At 41.8% G+C, this 25,671-nt stretch overlaps 1 protein-coding gene across 6 annotated transcripts in view; it reads right to left on the reverse strand.

Moving 5' to 3' along the window:
• The window catches only part of FRMD4B (FERM domain containing 4B), a 324,549-nt gene that overhangs the window by 143,740 nt on the left and 155,138 nt on the right, over window positions 1-25,671 (reverse strand). Inside the window, exon 2 of one of the 6 annotated variants that reach the window (XM_047850190.1) lies at window positions 21,501-21,636. The exons of 4 other annotated variants lie outside the window; for them this stretch is intronic. Coding sequence is in view for 1 of the 2 variants with exons in the window: in XM_047850184.1 (XP_047706140.1) it covers window positions 3,823-3,846 (24 nt within the window). In the remaining variant the exon portion in view is untranslated. Of the gene's footprint in view, window positions 1-3,822; window positions 3,916-21,500; window positions 21,637-25,671 lie in introns of those variants that run through there. One more of the 6 variants, XM_047850184.1, reaches the window with a different exon arrangement.

Below are 25,671 nucleotides of genomic sequence, written 5' to 3' on the forward strand. Positions count from 1 at the left end.
CTACTGAGCCATTGGAGATTTCCTGTTCACTCTCCTGCCGGTTGAGGCTTCCTAAGTGTAGTGGATGCATCTATTCACCTTTGTGAGCCCACACCTGGCCCATCATGGATGCAGTACACACCCGGGAGATATGTGTTGACTTTTAAGGAATTTGGAGTCCAAGGAGCAGCGTTACATCTCAGTACAAGAGTTGTATCCACCACTCGCAAGGTTCTGATTTTTTTCTCGAGGGGATCTCAGTGTCTGATTCCAGGTTCAGTAATTTCACCATTTCCAACTCTAACCTTAGTCTGCTCCTCCCTCATCTCCTGCCATTGGCTCTTACAGGCACCTGGGTCATTGGAGCACAAGCTCTGACCTCCTTTCCAGGTGAAAAGGAAAATATCAGTGGAGAGGAAGAAAGAAGGGAGTGGAGGAGTAGGAGAGAGGACAGAGAGGAACGAGGGAGAGGGAGATGAGAGTAAGCAGACAGACCGAGCTCCAATTTTTCTGGGTGACAGGGCAGTAACCACAAATAATTAGAGGTGGAAAGGAGCCTCAGCATTAGTCTAACTTCTACACCCACAAATGTAGACCTGGAGGCCTGGATGGGAAGAAATAACTCTCCTAAGGCCACAGAGCAGATCAGTAAGCGGCAGAGTTAGACCTGGAATCCAGGCCCCCTCTCTGTCCACTGTGCTGTTCAGCTACGTCCCACTGTTCCATCAGAAAAAGATTCTCTATTACGGAGGGTCAGTTTCTCACTAATTCCATTCCTGCCTCGAAAACCTGAATATAAATGCATCAAATTGAAAAGGTGGCATTAAGTAAAATCTTGAACATAAATACAAATATTGCTGACTTATTCAATGTAACTCCCAGGGACAGAAGGAAACAAAATCAAAAGAGAAAATAAACCAGTGTAAGAGAACAGAAGTGAACCTATCTTTACAGCCCCATCTACAAAGGCTTCCTTTAAGAAAAAAAAAAATCTAAAATAAACAGAATGTGCCCAATACCTTGCTTTTTTCCACTTGCTTTTATTGGAACGATAAACTGTCTGCCTATCCTTGCCAGATTATATTAACATATGTTAATGTATATTTTAGCCTATATTCAGCTTTATCTTTCTAGTTTAAAAAGCTGTTCATTCAAAAATGTTTGCAGTTTTTCTTGGTGCGCCTGGGTGGCTCAGTAGGTTGAGCGTCTGGCTTTGTTTTTGACTCAGGTCATGATCTCACGGTTTCATGGGTTCAAGCCCCACATTGGGCTCCGCTCTGACCGCTTCAGGAGTCTCTCCCTCTCTCTCTGCCCCTCTCCTGATCACTGTTTCACTCAAAATAAATAAATAAACTTAAAAAAAAAATGTTGCAGTTTTCCAACATCAAGCAAAAGAAAAAAGTCTTTATCCTTTTTTAAAAGTAGGCGTCATGCCCAGTGTAGAGCCCAACACGGGTCTTGAACTCATGACCCTGAGATCAAGACCTCAGCTGAGGTCAAGAGCTACAGGCTTAACCAACTGAGCCACCCAGGCACCCTCCCCCTGCCCCCCCAGAAGTCTTAATTGGAGTTTCGTGAAATCCATATCAGGGACAAACAAAGGTCTCCTACTTGAACTGATCTTGACACAGGCCTTCACTAAGAACTCACTAATATTTTTAGGTTCCTACAATATTTTCAAAGCAAGGAGAAAGTGTTTGAGTATGTTGTTACCTAGTACTACAGCTTGTGGTGAAAGGGACAGGACAGCGGGTTCCTTTTCTTGGGGTCTTTCACCCACTTGCCTGTTGGTTTTTGCCAGCAGTTGTAAGCAGTGAATAAGAAGCAAAACTTCATCTGGGATGTAGTTTCCACATTTGTACTCCAAGACAGAAATGCATACACGAGAAATAACCCCAGTTGCATGTAATTCAGAGAGGCTGGAAATTAGACAAAGCAATCAGCTGTTCCTAGAAACAACACAGTGGTGGACAGAATACAGAATCAGAACTCTGAAGACTGTAGGCTGTGCCCTGCCCTTAATGGGACGTGAGATCTTCAGAACATTCTCCCACTACTCTGAATTTTAATCTTGTCAATGATAGAATGAAGGGACCAGACAAAGCGACTTACAAGGTTTCTTCTGGCTCCAATAATGGCATAAACGTACCTTACAATTCTACTCAACCAATCTTAATTGTCCACCACCCATTCCTTGCTCTCCCAAAAGTAATTGAGCCCCATGGCAGGGGGTGTAGTATCTGTGGGTAAGGACCTCCCTTCTAGTAGCCACCACTTTGGAGCCTGTAGGCTCCAAATGGAGGGCTGAATAAATGATACACTGGAATACACAGAATATGCTTTGGACTGGGATTTGGAATGTCTGGGAATACTTTAGATCTTCTGCTAAGAAGTATAGCTTCTGATTTCTGAAGGGGCTGCATTGCGATAGAGTTTAGGGAGGTTCTATGGCCTGAATCTAAAGAATTGGATCATCTAATGTGAGACCCTGTGTCACCATAATGCCAGTCTGAAAAGCAGGTCAAAGGACTACATTGTGGATAAGACTATATTCCCTTCTAGACCTTCAGGTCATTAGATACCTTTAGATAGAGCTGATTTAGAGAGCACTGATTTGTTTCTCAGGCCACATGTGGTGTTATATTATGGCAAGGGGGTATTATCCCAGTCCCTATTGTGATGTATTTATTTCCTTGAGGTTTCTCTTCTGTACCCAATCCTACCCACTTCCTCCACAGACTTCCTTCTATACCCAAGGGTTTTGCAGTCTCCTGGATGAGACAATTTCCTTTGTTTTCTAAAGTCAACCCAGATTTCCCTCCCCTCCTCCATATCCAACATCTACCTATCAGGGCAAAAAAAAAAAAAGGACACTCGGAGTTAAACTCGATGAGTTTACCAACACCACCTTACAAGGAAGGAAAGAAAAAAAAAAACAGCTTCCCTGAAAGTAGGATGTAGAACTTCCTCTGACAAATCATGCAAGTTTTATGAATTAATTGATAGCCATCCCCCAAAATGATATTCCCAAGGTCACTGCCTTGAGCTGCTCAATTCTGATCACATAGAGTCTTCACCATTAACTAGACTCAGGGACAAAATTCACTTTTCCTGCTTCTTTTTTCCAGGCAAGACAGGGACAGACATTAATAGGTCCTTTTAGAAAGGCTACTAATGAGTTCTAGATCCCCACAGAATCTTTGCTGCCAAGCGCTCACAAAGATAGAGAAGGCTCCAAACACATTGTGCCGAGGGCATGATTAACAACTGGAAATCCAAAAGCATTTTCGTGCTGCTTACTGACATAGTTCCTGCCGTCTCCCTGTCCTTTCCATATTCATAAAGGAGCTCAAGCCTTCAAAATTAACAACCACAAAAAAAGAAAGTAAGTAAGACAGAAAAGAAAAAGGGTTGGGGGGTGGGGAGCGGTAAGATAGAAGAACACACTTCAACAACAATTGCCAAAGTTCCAAAGTAAAAACCAGAAATCCCAACTAAAAACAAAGTAAAGTTCCCTTTTAGGACCTTTGAGGGAGCAGAGATAGCATTTAAAACAATGACAGGAAAACCCTCCAAAAGATGGGTGTTTGGACCATCTTCACTTTGGTATCAAACTGGAGCATTTCCAATTTTCTTTGGAAGGAGTAATTTTTTTGCAAAGAGTGGAGATAAACTTTTCTTGGAGTTTCCTTTTCTGAAAGTTAGATTCTGGAACATTAGTACGTAGATTACTCCACCGCTGTATAATATTAAAATCTGCCCAAGATTTTCCTAAGAAATGCCAGTAAGAGCTCACAAAGCACAATTACACTGTCAGAATATTGTAAGAGAAATTGTTCTTACCTCCGAACCATGATCTCGGCTCATTTAAAGGGACTGGAGAGAATGTGCAGGACAAAGGACACATGTATTAAGCACTTGTGGTGTGTGTGTGTGTGTGTGTGTGTGTGTGTGTGTGTGTGTGTGTTTTCTCCAAATACAAGCTGGTGGAAGTAGGGACCTAAAAACCCTGACGCCTTCCGCTGCCATATAATCGCAAGGAAATGACCTTACCGTTTGTTGCTTTGATTAGAAACAAAAGCCTTTCAACATGAGTCAGGAGAGCAACAGGGAGGAAAAAAACCCAAAACTTCTATTTCTTTTGGCTACCTAAAGTTTCTCTTCATTACATCTTTAAAATACACGAAGGAACGTTGTTTACTGTTCTCTAAACATCACGGATGATGCATGATCGGGGGTGGATAATCATTCATAGGTGGGCTATGCTATCTAAGAATCCAAACTTCACTTTTGGCTCTTCAGTCGGTACACATTCTGCACAAGGCAGGTGACTTAATGCTATAAACAGAAATAATATGGAACTCAAACTGTGTACTCATAGCCATTTTATGTCACCAGCGTTTACACTTGGAAAGAGACCCAGAATTCCACGAGACAATCTTAATACCAGTCAATGGCAGGGATGCCAGCCACAAACAAAAAATCTGGGCAGGATGACTGGGGTCTCACAGAAAGATCTATTTCATTATTTGCTTTCAACAAAGGCATTTGTTCAATACTATTGAACTAACTCAATGGCCAGGGAAAAAAATCACAGTACATTACACTCCAAAGTGGGGTGGAAAGAAAAATATACAGAATCCAGGAAAAATAATAAATATATATATTATTTTTAGAACAGTTAAGTAATAGCTTCTGACATGGTACCATGCTTCTCCCATCCCCCCAAAAAAGAACCTTCTGAAATTTTGTGCAAGTGTGTGGTATGGTTAATGACATGAATTCTAGACTCAAACCTGGGTTTTGGTAGCTGTTTGTCCTTGGAAAAGCTACCTGACTTCTCTGAGAATCCATTTCCTCTTTAGTAAAATGGAAATAAAAATCCCTGTCTTATTAGAGGTGTTGGAGGAATTAAATGACATGATGCATGCAGAACACAAAGAATTTGCCTGACAGATAGGCATATACCACATGTATTTAATGAGGAAATATTCCACCCTTCCCTCTACCAAAAGATATCTTACCCCTGAGCAGTAAGTGATTTTACCTTGAAGTCCTTTCAAAGACTCTGCTTACTTTGAACCACAATATACAGTCTGAGAAGGCACAATAGCCTGAAACAATCTCAATCAGTGCCAAATTTGGATGCTTATACGGGTCACTTGATGAAATCAGTGGAAAAGATGGCAAACAATTCAATACAGACTTAGTAATTATTTGTGGGCATGGGATCTCACAATTGGAGGGCCTGGACGTTAGAATAAATGAGTTACTAGAAATAAAGAAAGAAAGAAAGAAAGAAAGAAAGAAAGAAAGAAAGAAAGAAGGAAGGAAGGAAGGAAGAAAGAAAGAAGGAAGGAAGGAAGGAAGGAAGGAAGAAAAAGAAAGAAAGAAAAATGGAATAAATGAATCACTTATACCTCACTTTAAAAGGCCATGCTGTGGGTGGTTAGGCTGGAAGACCATGGATGGGGGAAGGAAAAAAATGTCATGCAATAGTTTTCCCAATGAAATACCATATATGGAGATTTAAAAAAAAAATGCTGTAGCTCAAATGCCTTCGGCAGGAGTGACTCCAAGGAGAGCTACAAGGATGAGTCCAGGAGGGGCTTCTGTGTCAGGACCAACACATAGGTGCAGGTGAGGAGGCTGAATAAAACCACTTCAAAAAGAGGGACAGCACCAGACAACTATCACTCAAATTATCAGTTTATAGAACAAATGATCTAAAACATTAGAAGCAGATATTCCACTATGTAATCTGCATTCCTAAATTTGCATATATTCAAGTTGGCCTCAAACATGTGTTTTGAATCTTCTTACTGGGCAAATGGAGAATTACTTCATGTTTTGGGGAACCTTCTATTTGCGTATATGTAGCAGTAGAAACACCATAACCGTCTACTTTTCTCCCTGGGTTGGAGAGCCTTCTGAGATAACTATTGAGACATTTCTGATTGTACGCGAAGAGATTTTTCATGCTGAAAGAAAATCAGAGTTTGGACAGCCAGTTTCAGAGTTGGGGCAACAGGATGGGCTAAAACCGGGAGGCCGGGCCAACTTGGAGGGTCAGGTGAAAGCCCACATCCCAAATACAGGGCTGGGGCAAGGTCAGGTTATGGCCGTGAGAGCACGAGGGAGGATTAAAACGAGGAGACTGAGTGTCTGTTGGTTTTGCCTATTCAGAGTCTGATTCACCTTTTTCTAATAACAGATCCCTGCTCTTCTATGAGGGCATCATCTAAATGATTAGGGTGAGATTAACCTCATGCCCCCCTATCATGGGATCAACACGTGATTCGGGAACAGTGGAAAAAAAAAAAAAACAAACCAAAAACAACCAACTCTATCCCATACTCCTCACTTAGAGGGATCAGAGAAGTGTGTTTTTGTTCTGGATTAATGCTTTGCATTAATCACAAAATGATCACTCTCATTACAGAGCACTTCATATACCGGAGAAATGCCAGACGCACCATAAGATCCCAACACCCACAGTGTACTGGTTTTCTAAAAATCTGATGGCCGAGTCTAGCTCTGAACCATTTGCCATATACTAAGAGGACAACCTTGAAGGCCAGCTCCCCTCCTCCTGAATTTAGTGAGGTTTGCACTAAAGAAAGGTGTATTTCCTTTATAACTCCTCATCCTTCTCTCCTTCCACACCCAGGACCAGCTGAGTTCATTTCAAATATTCACTGAGCACCACATACGTACGTGCAGGGCCCTGTGAGGGAAGTCAGGATGAAAACGCTCCAGTCAAGACCCTCAAGGGATTTACAGCCTATGTTGGTGTTTTGCAAGGAGAACAGAGTGGACATCTTCTTTTTCACTTCACAGCCAACCCTGCAGTTGAGAAATTATGCACCCCTTTCACACACAGGTTGGTTTCTGTTCATAATCTTTTATCAGTTTGTATGTCAGAGCTCTTTGGAGGCTGGTTTTTCTTAGATTTGCATTCACTCCAATAACTAGTTTTTGGGTGTCTATTAGGTGCTCGGCCTAATGAGTGTGTGACCTGTATAGTCCCTCCAGGATCCCATGCTCAGAAATGGCCCATACTTGATTTAAAGTTCTGCTGTCTTGTAATTCTTTATTTATTTTAGAAAAGAGAGAGAGAGAGAGAGAGAGAGAGAGAGAGAGAGAGAGAGAGAGAGAGAGAATCCCAAGCAGGTTCCACACTCAGCTCGGAAGCCCAACTTGGTCCTCGATCCTACCACCCTGGGATCATGACCTGAGCTGAAAACAAGAGTTGGACACTCAACTGACTGAGCCACCCAGGTGTCCCAAATAGAACTTCTGTTTTAAAAGGAAGAGCACCGGGGTGCCGGGGTGTCTCAGTTGGTTAAACATCTGGCTTCAGCTCAGGTCACGATCTCACGGTTCTTGGGTTCAAGCCCTGCGTTGGGCTCTGTGCTGACAGTGTGGAGCCTGCTTGGGATTCTCTCTCTCTCTCCCTCTCTCTGCCCCTCCCTGACTCGTGCTTTCTCTCATCTCAAAATAAATAAATAAACTTAAAAGGAAGAGCACCAAATACAGAAAACTACTTCATAATTTATTAGAAACTGGGACAGCATCACTGACCGATAAGGAATATTTGAAGTTTATTTACGGTCTCCTTCAGGATCACATGTTTTAGCAGTTGGAGGGGGGACACCATGTCCAGGAAAAACAACCCTGATGGAAAAGTCCATTACTCATGTTCCCCTCCAGGAAGAAAAAGAGGGAAGTTTCTTGTTCTAGGCAGATTCTCTCACTTTCTTAGCCATAAATGGAAAAACAGAGGTGAAAAAGACAGGAAGAAAGGTAAGCAATGTGAGGGTTTCCTTTCTGTCTGCTTCACAGGACCGGTGCCATTCATAAGGTTCATGCAGTTTTTCAGGCGATGGACATAAATACTACAAAATCTGATCTCATTCCCATGTTTGGAAAAAGGAAGCAAAAAAGGCCTTGGAGTTCAGAAATCATCAAAAATGTTCCAACATCCATTGAAAAGTGCATGTATTCACTTTTCTCTAATTTTCTGATTTTAAATGCTACACGCAATAAAATAATAGTCAAGAGCCCATTTTTACTGAGTGCGAACTGGTACTAGGTCCAAGGCCCCGTGCTTTACAGATTATCTTCTTTTATTCGAACAACAACCCTCTGAAATGGGGAGTAGTTCATCTCTATCTTACAAATGAGAAATTGAGCCTTAGCGAATCTGGCACTAAAAGTCCCCCCAGTTGGGTGTAGAACAGGATTCGAACCCAGGGCTGACATTCTTATACAGCCTTTCCGTTTGGCCACTGCAGGCAATGAGCAATGTGTCCAGGGGTTAGTACACAGGCATGCTGCTAGGTTTCCTTCCTGTATTTTTGAAGACTCTGTTTTTGTTTTTTCTTTTTCCCCTCTCCCTTTGCATTTCTTTAAAAATGAAACAAAACTTTTTATGATGGAAAATTCCAAGCCCTTACAAAAAGTGACAGCCTGTGCAATGAACCCTCATGTATCCTTCACCCAGTTTCAACACTTATGAACACATGGCTGATCTTGTTTCATTAATGCTCTCATCCACTTTCTGTCCTTCTGTCCTTTTACTCTGAAGCAAATCTAAGCATTCAAATAATTTCATCTGTAAATACTTCAATGTATAAGATAAGGACTCTTTTGTTTTTTGAGAGAGAGAGGGGAGCAAATGAGTAAGGGGCAGAGAGAGAAAGAGAGAGAGAGGGAGGGAGAGGGAGAGAAAGAAGTGGGGCTCAAGCTCACCTGATGTGGGACTTGAACTCACGAACTACGAGATCATGACCTGAGTCGAAGTCAGATGCTTAATGACAGAGCCACCCAGGTGCCCAAAGATAAGGACTCTTTTTAAAAGCATAACCCCAATTATGTTAAAAAAAAAAAGTAACAATATTAGTATCATCAGATTTCCAGTTGGTGCTCAAATTTCCAGTTGTCTTGCTAATGTGTTTTTTTCAAGTTTGTTTCCATGTTGACCCGGAAAAGGTCCATACTTTACAATTTGTCGATACTTCTCTTGAATCTCTATCAACCTATAGTTTTCCCTTCCACTCATCTTGTTCTCTTTCTCTCTTCTATCTCATTGTAATTTATTTATTGAAGAAACTGAGCTGTTTATCCTGTACATTTCACCAGCTGAGTTTCGCTGATTATATCTGTACGGTGTCATTTAACATGGTCCTCTATCCACTGTATTTCCCATAAGTTGGTTGAATCTGAAGACTCAATCCGATTCTAGATGCATCATCTTTGGCAAGATTGTCTCCAAAGATGATGCATCTGGAATCTGATTGAGTCTTCAGATTACCAAGTGTTAGGTTACCAAGTGTGTTCCTCCATTAGCAGGGCCTTCTCTTTTTTGATGTTAGCTCAATAGCTACATCATTTAATGAATTAAGGATTACAATATGGTGACTTTCTATTTGTCACCCTTTACTTATTAACAAGAATATTTCAGTAATGAGAAATTTCCCCTCAGGGCACCTGGGTGGCTCAGTCGGTTAAGCATCAGGTTCTGGATCTCAGCACAGATCATGATCTCATGGTTTGTGAGATCGAGTCCTGCCTTGGACTCTGCACTGACAGCATGGAACCTGCTTGGGATTTTCTCTCTCCCTCTCTCTCTTTCCCTCTCCCTCCCCCATGCTTGTTTACTCTCACTCTCTTTCTCAAAATAAATAAACTTAAAAAAAAAGAAATTTCCCTTCATCTATTAACAGGTTACCTAGTGATAGGATTCATTATAGGAGACATAGGGCAAATGCTTGACTCTTTACCTTTATTTACCAGTTTTCAAGATAATGACTTGGCACTTCCAATGGTGGCCCAAATGATTTTTTAAGTATTTATAAACACTGGGGTACTTGAGTGGCTCAGTCAGTTGAGCGTCCGACTTTGGCTCAGGTCATGATCTCACGGTTCGTGGGTTCGAGCCCCGCATTGGGCTCTGTGCTGACAACTCAGAGCCTGGAACCTGCTTCAAGTTCTGTGTCTCCCTCTCTCTCTCTGCCCCTCACCCACTCATGCTCTCTGACTCTCTCTCAAAAATGAATAAATATTAAAAAAAATTTTTTTTTATGTATTTATAAACACTGCATTTAAATACATTATATGTGTTTTAAACCATTAAAAGTATTGTCTTTACTGATGTTTGAACTGTTGCATCTTGGTCAATTCTTTGAGTCAGCTCCTGGGTCCTCTGGACGTGACCCTAGAAGTCTTTGATATCTTCCTGAGACTCTGCACTGGTGACCTTAAGCCTTGAGCAGCCTCATAAACATTTACCTTGGGTGCCATACCAACATTATCATATGTGCTCCATGACATGAAAAAAAGTTGGGAAGCACTAGCTTAGGGAGTAGCCAGAATATTCCCAAGTTGCATGGAGGGTGATATTGATTCCTGACCAAATCAGGCCTCTGAGGATGGAAGAAGGGGGAAAAATTGGCTCTTGGAAGCAGGCTCAGAAAATGAATGGAGAACAAGAGAACCCATAAGGGAACAAACACAGCCAGTATCATGTCATGCAATGATCATGTCTGTGCTGCATGGTCACTGCTGCCTTTGTGGTTCTGACTTCCAAATGTTTGCTCCTCCAGCTCACCACTCCAAGAGCAAGAGTGCACAAGTGCCCGGGGGCCAGGTTGAGGCCTTGGGCCTGTCCTCTAGTTGAACTGGAAGGCAGACAGAGTAAGATCTAGCCTCCTTAGCAGCCACGGTAGGAAACCTGCACGGGGACCTGCCCTTTTGCCATGTGCATGGTGGGCACCTCCAAAAGAGAGTGGGGAGCTGGCAGAACACCAATGGGGAGTGCTGCACAGCTAAAACATGAGGCAAGCCCTCGTTGAAGGGTTTCCTGTAGCAATTCCAATTTACCTGAGTTAGGTTGGCCCTGGTGGAAGGCTATACGCAAATGCGTCTGCAGGTCAACCCATCATCACCCTCAAGGCGCTAGCTTCCGAATAGCCACGACATTAATGGGACCAGCAGTTTCCACCACCTAAGTCCTCAGTTCTGGTGGCTCCCAAAATGAGACAAAAGACAGTTTCATGGTCGCTTGTGACTGTGAAATCTCATCAAGACAATTCAACTCTGGAAAAATTATATTTAAGTTAACAAATATGGATTTAGAGGGCCAAATAAGCTCAAAGGCCTAGGGCATCTAAGATGAAAAAGAGAAAATAAATGGGGTGTCGTTTTGCTCTCCTGCCCCAAGCTTTATCCCTTGTTACAAAATAAATAAATAAAGGCCTTTGTGATTCCTTTCCAGCTTATCTAAATGGAGTACGGAACATTCATAGAAGAGAAAAAACAAAATTGCTGAAATCCACTAAATAGTAAATGGGGGAAACCACAGTATGAAACCAAACAGGATAGCAAACATAGAAAGAACTATTCCCCACTATTTCTAAATCTTAAGATGGCAGTGCGTGACAGAGAGGGTAACTGAAAATGTATCGTTAGGATGCTTGGATTTTAACCCAGCAATGCTCTACATAAACTTATTTTAACTATACAAGAGCATACCATACTACTTTGAGATGACATTTTCTAAGAGACTAAAATTTGCTCTCAAGTCTGGCATGCAAACCAATTTATACTGTGATAAAATGCAGAATGTGATTCTCCTGATGTGCTCAGGCAAGAACAACTCCAGTGTTCCAAGCATTATGGCCTATAAGAAAGTTTGAAAATGGGACAGCTCCACTAATAAATGAAATAAAATGAAACAAAGGTCTACAATATAAATTTTTTGGCTAGGAGAGTGGTATAAATCAAAAGTTGTTGGCTAGGGTATGGAAAAGAAGGATGCTTGTTCATTCTACAGCAGCATAAATTGGTGCAACCTTTTTGGAAATCCAAATTATTTCCAAACAAGGTATTTATCTTGCTGAAATTCTCCCACAAATGTTTTGCATACAAAGATGTTCACTTTAGCACTTAGTAAAAACTGGAAGCAACCTAAATTCCTGGTAATGGGGGATTGGTGAAATTAATTATGGTATATTCATGTCATAAAATATGATATGGAATAGATATTCCATATCACAGTTATGAAAAATAATGAGAGATCAGAACTTAAATATGTCAGTAAATAAATACATTTCAAAATAAGATGAATAGGATGATCTCACCTTCGTAAAAAATTAACGTAAATATGTATGCCACTCTAGGTTTAGAAAATATCTGGTGAATATATACCACTGATAAAGTAGCTTCACTCTAGGCCATGCATTTATTTCATTTTTTAAAGTTTATTTATTTATTTTGAGAGAGAGAGAGAGAGAGAGAGAGCGGGGAAGGGACAGAGAGAAAGAGAGAGAGAGAATCCCAAACAGACTCCACACTGTCAGCGAAGAGTCTGATGCGGGACTCGAACTCACAAACCACGAGATCATGACCTAAGCTGAAATCAAGACCCACTGAACCACCCAGGCGCCCCTAGGCCATGCGTTTCTATAACAGTTGTATTAATGGATTTATGTTATGTTATTTATTTTTTTAAAGTTTATTTACTTATTTTGAGAGAGGGAGAGAGAGAGAGAGAGAGAGAGAGAGAGCAGGGGAGGGGCACAGAGAGAGGGAAAGAGAGAGAATCCCAGGTAGGCTTCATGCTGTCATTGTGAAGCCCAACATGGGACTTGATCTCACGAAGCGTAAGATCATGACCTGAGCAAAGATCAAGAGTCAGACACTTAACCAACTGAGCCACCCTGGTGTTCCTGGATTTATATTATTTTAATGATAAAAAAAAATCTGTGGTACTCAGATGAGGAGAAATATTACTTTTTACTCAATAGTAATCCTACCGGTAATGATTAGTAATCATTATTAAATGGACACACAAGACAAATACTTGGGGAGACATACTACACACTGGATGCAATGACACAGGATTACATGGGACAGATCCCTGTTCCCCAGAATTCAACTGTTTGGAATAGGATGCTTTACAGATTATAAAAAATTACATATATCCTTGCTATAAAAAATTTAAATTCAGAATTATGAATGTAGGGGTGCCTGGGTGGCTCAGTCGGTTGAGTGTCCGACTTCGGCTCGGGTCATGATCTCGCAGTCCGTGAGTTCGAGCCCCGCGTCGGGCTCTGGGCTGACAGCTCTGAGTCTGGAGCCTGCTTCTGATTCTGTGTCTCCCTCTCTCTCTGCCTCTCCCGCGCTCATGCTCTGTCTCTCTCACTCTCAAAAATGAATAAATGTTTTTAAAAAATTAAAAAAAAAAGAATTAGGAACGTAAAACAAGTAGAAAGCTCTCCCTTCATCCACTTACAGTTCCCCGGGGTAAAAATTTTAATGGTCTTTATTATATATTTCCATTATATAATTTCCATTATATAATGGTCTTTAATATATTTCCAACCCTATTCTCCCATGTAAAGGAATACATACACACATTGCTTGCATAATATCTGTATCTGTTTCACTCTCTTCACACGCACGCATGCACACACACACACACACACACACACACACTCATCTTGTATACTGTTCTGTCTTTAGCCTTTGTTTTCACTCGAAATTATATCACTGGCAATTTGGGTAGGCTGTGATATATAGTTCTACATTCTTCCTGCTGATCTCATGGAGTCCATGGTACAGAACTGTTATCATTTTATCATTTGTTCTCTTATTCACATCTCCAAGGGGTTGCTATTTCAAATAATGGTGCAAACGAAAATCTTGCACAGATAACATTATGTGAGAATATCCTTAAGATGACTTCCTAAAGTGGAAATGTTTGGTCAAAGAGGGCACATACTTCATATTTTTTTTTTTTTTTTTTTTTTTTTTTACATTTTTAATTTATTTTTGGGACAGAGAGAGACAAAGCATGAACGGGGGAGGGGCAGAGAGAGAGGGAGACACAGAATCGGAAACAGGCTCCAGGCTCTGAGCCATCAGCCCAGAGCCCGACGCGGGGCTCGAACTCACGGACCGCGAGATCGTGACCTGGCTGAAGTCGGACGCTTAACCGACTGCGCCACCCAGGCGCCCCACATACTTCATATTTTGATTGGCTATAACTCAGCTTTCCTCTGAAAAGGTTGCAGCAATTTACCAGGTCAATTATGATTTAATTCTCCTGCTTCAAAATGTCCATCGCCTCTCTAACCCTTATTTTAGGTAAGTTCATTTAGATGAGAGAGGAAAACAGCATCTTATTTCTAGGATACTTTTCCTTGACTTTTCTGCCTATATTAGTAGTCAGGGCCTTTTTCGTAAGCTATAATTTGCTGAATTCTTGTCCCATTCCCAGTCCTGAACTGAGCAGTCCAATGGCATTCTTTCACTTAAACCTGACGACAATACTTTGAGATATTCTGTCCCCATTTTACAGATGATGCAGCTGAGGCTCAAAGGAGTTAGGCATCCTGTCCTAGGCAGTACAGCCAGTCAGGGATAAGGCACTGGATTAAGGCTCACATCCATATGATGCCAACTCCTCAGCTCCCAAAGGATATGTGCATACCACTCAAAGGAAGTAGATAACACTTTTCATCTCATTACAAGGTCCATTAAAACAGAACAGATGTCATTAAATATCTGTAAATAATGAATGGAGCTGCTTCGGTGTAGAGACATCGAACTGTTGTTGCCCGTTTCATCTGTGTTTTTTCTTCACACGTCCCTCAGGCCTGGAACCTCCTACCTGGTCTTGCAGAGGGTGGGTGGTTGCTGGGGAAGGAGAGGGGGCAAGTGTCGCCTTGTGAGCAACTCATTCGACTGCCCCCTACTTAAATGCTCGGTACCCCCCATGCAGCAGCTACGGAATGGCTCCATTTCACAGGCAGGCGAGCTAAGCTGAGCTGGGAGATGACATGGGAGCTTCAGCACAGAACCAGTTGTCTGGTTTCTTCTCTTTAAACTGTTGGAAACAGATGAGGTTGTTCATCGGTTTTCATTTCCTAAACTTCATCAAAATTGACAGCAACTTCCTAAAAAAGACCATCTGTTACGGAACCTAACCAGATTATTGGCACTGACTAATTACTTCAGGGTCATAACATAACTTAAAAAGTGATGTTGAAGGGGGAGCCTGGTTAAGCGTCTGACTCTGAATTTGGCGCAGGTCATAATCTCGCAGTTCACGGGTTCACGCACCGACTCGGGTTGTCTCTCTCTCTCAAAATAAATAAATCAATCTAAAAAAAAAGTGATGTTGAAGATGGGGGAAAGAAAGCAGAAGTTATGTTTGGTGAAAATGTTGGTTCATGGTTCTACTTTCTGGAAAAACTTCAGATACAGTCACGTATTTACACATTTATTTGTATATTGGTACTCACACACATGCATATACATATACATTATAAATTATTCATGTGCTTAAACATGACCTAGTTAGCTCAGAGAAAATATACAAAAAAAAAAAGTCAGGAGGAAAGAGAAAAGGATAGAAAGACCATAATTAAATTTGATTTACTTAAAACACGCACAATATACAGCACAAAGGTGTGGCAAAGTTTTGCTGTATTTGTTACCTAATGTAGCGTAGGAGTCTGAAAAAAAATTAAATTGATCCGACTTGGTCGTGAATAAAGGCCACTGTTCAGACTCTGGCACTAACATCTCAGAAAAAAATTGTTTTTTTGAAACTGGGAGTTGGCTTCTGAAGTTTATTAAAGGAAAAACACATTCGCTAAAATATATCATTTCCAAAAGGTATTTGAGAACCAAGTCTTATGAGCTTGGCTGGACCAATATTTGGCATCAAGACCTTGAAATATTAACATATAAAAAGTTAAGGAAGAAAGAAGCCCATCAATTTAAATAAGAGTTGAGAGTTAAGACTCTTTATACCCTGACCAGATTGTTTCAAACTTAAAACATTAATTTCCTTTAAAAACTGGTATTAGAGTATTTATTAAAGGTAGATGCACTTTTCCTTCAGGAATTATTTGGGAAATTCCTAGTATTACTTTTTCTGCTGGGGCTTATGATTCTGTCGTTATTTGAGGTTGATAATTAGACACAATATGCAGCTCTTGTAACTCAAAGGGTCAAATTCTCTTTATATTGTCTGTGCTTGCAGAATTTTAAAAAGCCTGGACACGGTCAAAGACCTAGGGAAAAGCAAGCTTTTAATTAAACACTAATGAAGACCAGAAAAAAAAAATGTTGTTGTTTTTTTCTTTTCTCCCAAGAAACCAGGCAAATCCAGAGGGTCCTTCCTTCTATCCGTAACTCCAATGGATGGGCATGACACGAGACAGGGTCAGAATGATGAGCCGTCCACAGCAAGCCAAAAAAAAAAAAAAAAAAAAAAAAAGAAAGCACAACGTCTGAAGTGTCTGTCAGCATTGGTCAGGCAACACAGGGCACCTTCCAGAACCTAACCACAGGGCTGGGCACAGGAAACAGCGATCACTTGACAGTCAGAGCTGACAAGAGCTGCAGAAACTGCCAACTTCCCCACCCTGGGCTGGGCATAGACCGGGACTTGCAAGCTGGCCGGCCACACAAGCTAGGGTCCTTGGGCGAGCCCGTTTTCACAGGCCCTGGAGGGAATAGCCTAGTCTCCGATCTCAAACACTGCTTTTTGAATGAACTGGAACCACAGGCACATCACAGAACACGTCAGAGAACCCAAACAAATTTATTCTCAAGCTACAATACTTACGTTGGCTGGGGGCTATTTTCAATAAGGAAAAGCAATAAACATACACACACAAATACATTTCTACCTGCACGGCTTTTTCCTTGCATGAAGTTTCCTCAACTATATAGACCGCAAACATTCCCTTTGGACAGAGTTCCCCCAATGCTACTTTTTGCCTCCTCTGAATTCTTGGTATCTCCCTACACCACAGGCTGCCGTCACTCCTACCCAGGTCCCCAGCAGGTCTCACTGGACATTAGAAACAGCCTCATAATTGTCTTACCCGTCCCTAGACACTCCCCGCAGAGTGGCTAGAGTGAGCTTCTTAAAGTGTGAAGCAGATTCCTTTGTTCATTTAGTCAACGAGTATCTCTGAAGGGTAGATTAGGTTCCAGGCATTGGGGACACTACAGCCAACAAAGCCAAGTCCCTGCCCGTCTTCAGCTAATGTTCTGGTTGGGCAGACACCAGTGAGTGTCTAAATAAAGTTCTAACATTAGGTGGCAATAGGGTTAGGAAGAAAAATAAAGCAGGATAAGAGAAAGGTCAGGGGTGGCCTCTTAGCCTGGGGTGGAGAGGAGGAAAAGAGAAAACCCCAGGTTCCAGGCAGAGAAAAACCCAAGGGCAAAGGCTCTGAGGGTGGAACGCATTTGGTGGGCTTAAGCCACAGCAGGGAGGCCAGTGTCACTGGAGAAGAGTTAGGGGACAAGTGTGAGGAGTGAACACCAGAAGCTGAGTGTGTTTGCTGACAGCGGGGGTACAGGAACCTAGAGAAAGGGGCGCCGATCACGTGGAGCCTTGTGGGTATGGTGAGCCTAGGCTTTTCTGAGTTGGGACGTCACAGGAGGGATTCACATAAGAGAATGGTGTGATCTGAGTTGCTTCTGGAGCCTGGATTGAGACCATTCACGACTGAGGCTCAACCAGGTCATTAATCCCTGCTATGCCGCTAGGGTTTGGCAGAGGAGAATGGAGACTACGGCAGTCCTAGGACTTCAGGCAGGCAAAGGTGGCAAAGGAAGAGGCTGAATGGTTTGCAAACTAAGCCCATCCCCTACGATGGCTGAGTGAATGGGATTTGTATTTAGACAGAATGGAGCTCCAATCTTTGCTCGTGGGCAAGTTACTTAGCAGCTCTAAACAGGTCCCGCGTTTGCCAGGTGGGTTCAGTAATACCTATTACATATCGCTGTTAGGAGACTTAAATGAAATGGTAACTATAAAGGGCTTAGCACTATGACACTGAAAATGTTCACTAAATAGAATAGCCATAGCTAACACTTTTTTTTAAAGTTTATTTATTTTGAGGAGGGGAGAGAGAGAGAGAGAGAGAGAGAGAGCCACCCCACGGGTAGGGAGAGGCAGAAAGAGAATCCCAAGCAGGCTCTGCACTCTCAGCGCAGAGCCCAGCTGAGGGCTTGATCTCACAAACCTGAGCCGAGATCCAGAGTCAGATGCTTAACCAACTGAGCCACCCAGGCGCCCCACCATAACACTTTTGAAACGCTTACCATGAGCCAGGCACCCTAGTGAAATCTTTATTTATTTGTGTTGTCCCCTCAACAACCCCGGGTGGTAGGCCCTATTATCATCCTCATCTCAAACACGAGAAAATGAGGCACAGAGAGGTCCCATAATTTGCCCATGCCACACAGCTATTAAATGAAAAGTGTTTGGAGTTACATCCTGGTCAGACTTTGCACTCATAACTCCTAGTATGATAACATTAAGCTTAGGATCAAGTTTTTCAACCCATGTTATTTTTAACCTTCATACCATGTAAGTGTGAGTATTATTTTATCTTTGTATTGGTAAAGAAACAGGCTCAGAGCAATTAAGCAGCTTGGCTCAAGGTCACACAGCTGCTAAGTCAGGAAGCCTTGATTTTACCGGGTCCAGCTAACTACAGCTCATTCTATTTCCCTATTTTATCAAGGCCCTTTTCTCTCTCAGATAATAAGCATCTAATCACATTTTAATGAGACAAACTCATTTCTGTAAAAATATTTGCTGGCTACATTACCCAAGGGTAGCATGATGCTTGTAATAACTGGGTCTCCTTAGCAGTTGCAAATCTCAGGGTCATATCAAAGGAGAGCTTACACAGATGAGAAAGACAGCGGTCAGTGGGGTTCCATAGCCTTCGTGCGTAAGAGTCTAGGGTTCAGGGTCGAGAAGAGGAAAGTTTAATAGCTTCGTAATGCAGAGAGGAGGAGGGAGGATCCAAGGCTTCTGCAGACTTTAGGGGTTCCAATGGTTATTCACATAAATAAGAAACTGAAAACACTGAACCTATAAAGATAACTATTTACCAGGCACTCATGCACCCATCCAACCAACCATCTACCCCCACATATATCTAACAATATTTACTGACAATATCAATATGTTTAATTTCTACCGTGATCCCAGGAGAGAAATGCTTTAAGTGAGATACTCTAATTATCTATATTTTACAGCCCAAAAAATCAGTCTCAGAACTCACATGGATAAAAAAGGTGAGTTAGGAATTTGAATTCAGGCAGTTTGAGTGCACGGACTTCATTTTAAAGCACGAGGCTATGTTTCCACCCCATGTTTGTTTGAGTGAAAGACTAAGTTAATAAATTGATAAGACTCTATCTTTATGTGCTGTTTACCTCTTAATAAATAAAGTAGCAAGTCAGTGGCAAGAGGCTGAGCACTGGAATCAGACAGAACTCCATTCAAATTCCAGCACCATGACTTATTAGTTAATAAGTATATAAAACCAATAAAGTGGGGTTCATGATATCATCTTGTAGAGTTGTTACAAGGACAAAGATAAGACACAACATCTCATAAAGCTAAAAATCTTCTGTACATACACTGGAGAAGTTCTTGATCATAAGCCCAAGGAAACAAATACAGAACTTTTCACTATTGTCTTTTGACACAGTGAAAAATTGTATGCAACCTAAGTATCCATCAACAAAAGATTGGTTATATTCATGCGATGGAATATAGGAATTAAAATGAATTTAGAGATAAATCCCAAAAGCTTGTTGAGAGAATAATAAGGCAGTAGAATGATATATCCTTCTATAAATTTGACAAACATAGAAGGGTTATCTATTTATAGATACAAACATAGGTGTCAAAATTATCAAAACATGCCCAGGAATGAGACACATGAACTTCGCGGTAGGATTTTAGGGAGAGAGGAAAAGTGTGAGGGTGGTTTCAACTGATTCTATATAGTTTGGTTACATTTTTAAAAAGTATCTGAAGCAAACATGGCAAAATATTAAGATATCTTAAAACCGAGTGGTGGGTGCATGGCTTTTTTACTCATACTATCTTTTATATGTTTGTATATTGAAAAAAAAACCCCTCAGGGGTTTTGGTCTTGTTTTGTCTTGTTTTAAGATAACGCAATTAAAGTGCCAAGCAGAAGACTCAGCACACAGCGGCTGCTACATAATTAGTAGCTATTAGTCAAGGCAGGGACACTACATAAAAGCACTAGTTAGGGAAAAATAGTTATTTAATCAACAAGGTTTGCCCAAACACAAAATTCAAGAGACTAAAAAAGATTAGGACATTAGGGGGAAAATGGTACTATTTATCGCATTCATCAGCCTCTTTCAAGTCAAGTTTATTTTCAAGGATGCCAGAATCTATATCTGTTACATATGAACACCTAGAGGCACACATATGTGTAATTACATAGAGATGGCAATTTTAATTTTTTTCACGAGGGTCTAATTTTCTGCCTCCTTTCTGTGCTTGAAGTCATATCATCTTGCTGTAAAGTTTAGAACTACAGGTCTGATTTCCTATTCGAATCCTTCACACTTTTCCATAGCCTCCAAATCAGACATCACAAAGCCAATGTTCAAAATAAACAGAAGAGGGGGATAAACAGGAAGTTACTCTGTGCTGCAACTCCACCGAGAAAGGACAGGACGGTAGGAGGAAAAACAAACACCAATCTGAAAGGCAGGAGAGTCTTTAACTTGGTGTTTCTCAAGCTGGACGACAAAGGCCCCGAAAGGCTTTTCAAAGATACTGAGACTGATTTTGTAGATTTTAAATAACACAGTCTTTCAGAAGTATACTTCTGTCAAGTGATGGGCTAGAACATTAAGACCGCTTTCCTTCTCAGTTTTGGGGTATCTTCACATCTCAGTTCCTTGCCCTAAAACCCTAGTCTTTGGTTACCAGAAAAGGTGGGAGATGAATTTGCTCAGCAATAAGGAGACTCGTATTTCATTTATCTGCCAAGTTTTCTCTCCTTTCTGTATGTGTTGCTGCTGTTAACTGACTCCATGGCTGCCCAATCCCAACAGTGTAGGATCCAATCAGGAGGCTGCCCTGAGAGTGAGACTGTGTCCTGAAGCCAGATTCCACATCCTTTAAATCAACGCAATCCTTACTTTCCACTTCCTTCCTGTGGGTCCTTCCTCAGTTCAGGCTTTGATCCCGGCACCTGTTGGGCAGGCATTTGCAGAAGACCCCATGATGTGCTGCCCAGACTTATTCCCTCAGCTACCAGGAACATTCTAAGCTGACAGCTCTCAGCTCCCTCTGGGGATTGCCCTCCCTTATAGAGCTGCCTACCTCAAGGTCAAGGTCACTCCGCGTTCTCAAGGGCAGTCTACTGCCAACAACGTGTTGATGTAGGTGGGAGGGAAGAACAGCCCTCTTGTTCCAAATGGGGACAACTCTCAGTTCCAGAGCTACCCATGAGGGCAGCTGAAGGCATTGCTGAGCCTGAATTACAGCCCCGTTTCTCCTCTGCTCTTCCTGCTTCTTTCTATTCCCTTCTACAGGTGTTGATCCCAGTGCGCTCTCTGGTAAACTTCCTGCTCATTAATTTGTTTCAGGAACCAAATCTGCATCAGCATTCACGCTGTTCCAGGGTAGGACTGCTTACCTGGCCCCTGCAGTTGAGTGCGTGACTGATCAGCTCTGACCAAGGACCCGCAAGAAGTCACAGGAGCTACTTAGAGGCCAAGCATTTAGTTGCCAGTGCCAAGTCCCGAGGAGCTCTTCACTCTCCATCATGGTAACTGGCAACGTGAAAGAACATTCTGTGAGTCTAAGTGACAGTGATGAGCAGAGCTTATGGACAACCTGTGATTGGACGGTAGTGTGAACCACAAACAAACCTTTACTTCTTTAAGCCATTAGGATACTGGGGCCGTTTGTTGCCATGGCAAAACCTAGCCTATCCTGACCTATACACCTGTGTCACTGCAGCAGCCCCCTAGCTCCCCTTCCTTTCCCGCCTCCACTATGTCACCCTCTCCCAAATCTGTCAGCCTCACTGCTGCCAGTGATACTGCTAAATCAACCTCTCCCCTGCCCCCGAAGTTCTGCAGAAAAATATCAAAATCCTAAAGTAAAAGATCATTCAAATTCAGATATTACTCTCAATCAAAATCTCTGCCTCTGATTCCGACTCGCTCTTTTTCTCTCCCCTGCTCCTGCCCTCTCTCCCCATCCGCCTTAAAAAACTGTCTATAATTCCACCAAAGCCATGTTTTCCTATGCCTGAAATGCCCTTCTGTGTTTCTTCATCTATCCAACTCCTACTTTCCCCTCAAACCTCAGCTTGAGAATTGCCTCCTCCAGGAAGCCTCCTTGGCTCTCTTCCTCTCCCTTTTTGCTTTTCTCCAGTCTGACTTAGATTCCCTCCACCGTGTGCCTAGAGCACCTTGGCCAAGGGCCTCCCACAGAGTTTCATTTCCTTATCTGTCTCTCCTCCTTGACAATAGATTTCTTGACGTCAGGAAAAACGCCTATCTTGACCTTGTGTGGCTGACACCTTGGGACAGTAGCAGGGATGGGGTAAGCACTCTGATCATTATTTTAGGTACAAATAAATGAACAAACAAACGAGTCAATCTGTAACTCCAATCATGTTCTACAACAAAGAACCTTGTAAAGGTAAACTGAACATTCATCCTGAATATTCATTTATTATTTTCCTGGTGACTAAGTTTTTGATGAGAAAATTCTTTCATATTCCTTCAAGTTCTATTTTTTCTATGACTGAAGTCTGGACCTTTTTCCCTCTAGCATTCTCTACCCAATACATTGCTTTTTTTCTAGTGTGGGAACTGTTGAACTTTTTCTGTAAAGGAGCTGACAGTAAGTATTTTCACCTTTGTGGACAATATCATCTTTGTATGAACTACCTGACTGTAAGTAGTTAAGTCACAACTACTCAACTCTGCCACTGTAATGCAAAAGCAGCCATAGACACCAAGCAAATGGGTGAGCAGGGCTGTGTGCCAATAAAACTTTATTTACAAAAACAGAAGGCTGTGTGTGCAATAAAACTTTATTTGCAAAAACGAGGGACAGGACAGTTTTCTCTTGTGAGTCACAGTTTGTCAGCCCCTCTTCTAGTCTGTGTAACTCAGAGTAATGTGGAGAGTGAAGGGTGGGGACAAGCAAAATATACAGGGTTTGAAGCACACAGGCCACTGAATGCTCAATGGGGAACCTGCCTTTTGGGGGCGTTGGTCTTTTCCTGCCAATGCGGTGGGATGCAGAGTTCATTTGTTATCAGGATCATCAAAGTGTTGGACAAAGAGAGATTATTTCCTTAGCGACCCTAATGGGAGCTGCCTGTATTTCCTAGAGTTTTTGTATTGGCTTAAAATGTGGGTCTACTGTGTGAAGACAAGAAAAAATACCCAAGGCCCACCCTACACACGCTGTGGGAAACCACAGTCTCTTTCAGTGAACATCCTTGCCTGTAAAGATGGGAATGTACTTTCCAGAGAACTAGTATCACTTATAAAAAACAATAGTAATACCCGGTGCTACTTTATCAAGTACCTTCTACGGGTCTGCTGTTAAGTACGGTACATACCCAAGGGCTAACATTTATTGAGCATTTGCTTATATCAGGAAGGGCATTTAGTGTTACAGATACTATCTCATGAATTTTTCATCCTGTTCATAATGCAGGTACTACAGTTCTCCCCTTATACCCAGGAGGCTCAAGGGGAGAAAGCGGTTTGGTCAAGGTCAAATTTGCTAAACTTTGAGTCTATAGCCTCTGCTGTTCTGAACTGTATGCTCCCCACTCAGTGCCAACTGCCTGCCACAGGGGAGCTGACCCGGCCTCTTATGGTCACTTGAATATCTCAAATCCTGTCTAAGTTACCTCCTGCTGGAAGGCAATGACTCCATTCAGGGTTTGCAAGAAATTCTAGCTTTGAGGTGTTGGGGATGAGGGGACAGCTTAATCCCAAGAAACAAGCTGAGGCCTTTGTTAGAACATGTCATGCTTAATAAAAAGCAAAGGGTGTTGATCTTTTTTTCAACCACATTCTCCCACCATTTTCTACTTCAGTTGTTTGTTAACCCTAATTAATTGCTATAACAGAACCCATCCAGGCAAGATATCAGCAGGATAGATATACCGCTGATGAATCAGCTTTTAAGGTTTAGCCCCAAATTGAAGGCGAATGTCTCAGTCTGCTACTTTAACCAAATTCAAAGCTTCACGCATAAAGTAAGTCTTTGTTAAAAGGCAGCCTCAGTGCCGCTTCAGCCTGCTTTTTATTTAGTCGCGTTACTACAGAAATGCCTTATAGCTAGCGCCTTAATTATTCATAGCTTTTGGCAAATTAAGTCTCCTGCCTCTCCAATATCTAGATGTAGAGGAAGTGTTCAATTCCAAAGAAATGATGCCTTCCCGGCTGTGCCAGCCAGGCAATAACGTTGTTGCCAGATTCCTTATGAATAGGTGGGAGATCTTATTTCACGTATAGTATATAAATAAACAAAACACCCCCAGGGAACCGTCAGGTATTTCATGTAATGGATATCTCCCGCACCACCCTTATTTCTCTCTGGCGTGATTGAGCCCGGATTTCCTTACAAACCAGACTATTCAGACTAGAAGCAAGAAAGATGACACCTTTCTATCGTCAAGATGATAAAAAACTGAGTTCAGTAAAATATGTAACCCTGTGGTGTTTCCAGTCCATTTGCCACTAAACTGGACAGTACCACTGAACACTCCCCTTCATGCTTTAGAATTTGTAATTATGGGATAGCAATAAGGGTATTCTAATGATGAGCCCCCACCCCTTTAACTCAAATTACAGTGGCGAAATACTTAGAAATATATTTGCCATTAATCTTTATTATATTAGAGAGCTCTAGATTTGAGGTTCTAATAATTCAAGTGTAGGGGGCATTGCTGATTGCGGCTCGACTGAGCATTGACCCTCCCCCACTGTTTGGCAGCTGTGTGGTCTGCCGGGACCAACTTCACTCCCAGCTTCACAAATGGGTCTGCTCTCCCACTGGTCTAAGCCAATCAGTATAATTAGTGTTTCTCAACAGTTTTAGTCACGATCATCTTTTTAAGGAGCCTTTTAGATACTTTTTTGTTTGCTAGTCACCTCCTCCCCCTGCAAATTCTAATGCCAGCAGAATCCTGTATATCTGTTTAGGTATTCTATGTACATCTGTGCTCTATACACAAAAAAAGAGTAAGATTCTTGTGCCACCCTCCTACCTTTAAGAAACAATGTTTGCCTCTTGGGGGTCATGTCACTCCCATTGAGAATGCCTGAATTATAATCCCATTCCCTGTGCCATTCAGTGCATGGCATTGGGGGTGGGCACCGTCCCTAAGTTAACCCATCAGAGTGAAAACTGGAATTTTTTTTTTTTTGATAGCTGGTGGATATGAGAAATTTTCTTTCTCCCTGAATGGGTTGATATCTGGATCTAAGCCCTGGAACTGCTGCAGCTATCTGCTATCATGATGGAAGAAACCAGCCGAAGAAAAAGCCAACACACGAACAAGGCTGGAAGAATCATGGGCAACAAGTATAGTGCTCTGATCAAACCATACCCGAAGTTCATCCAACTGCTAGACTTCTCAGTTGTGTCAAAAGTGCCTTCTTTTTAATTTGTAGGTTAGTATGAGTTGGGTTTCTAAAATGACAGAGCAGATAACATTTGTTGAATGCTTCCTAAACTCTAGGCACTGGGCTAAATATCTTGTGTCAATTAATTCTTTTATCAAACTCTGTGATTAGCACTATTATATTTCCCATTTTATGCATGAT

This window comes from Prionailurus viverrinus, chromosome A2, assembly GCF_022837055.1.
Source record: "Prionailurus viverrinus isolate Anna chromosome A2, UM_Priviv_1.0, whole genome shotgun sequence".
Classification (NCBI taxonomy): domain Eukaryota; kingdom Metazoa; phylum Chordata; class Mammalia; order Carnivora; family Felidae; genus Prionailurus; species Prionailurus viverrinus.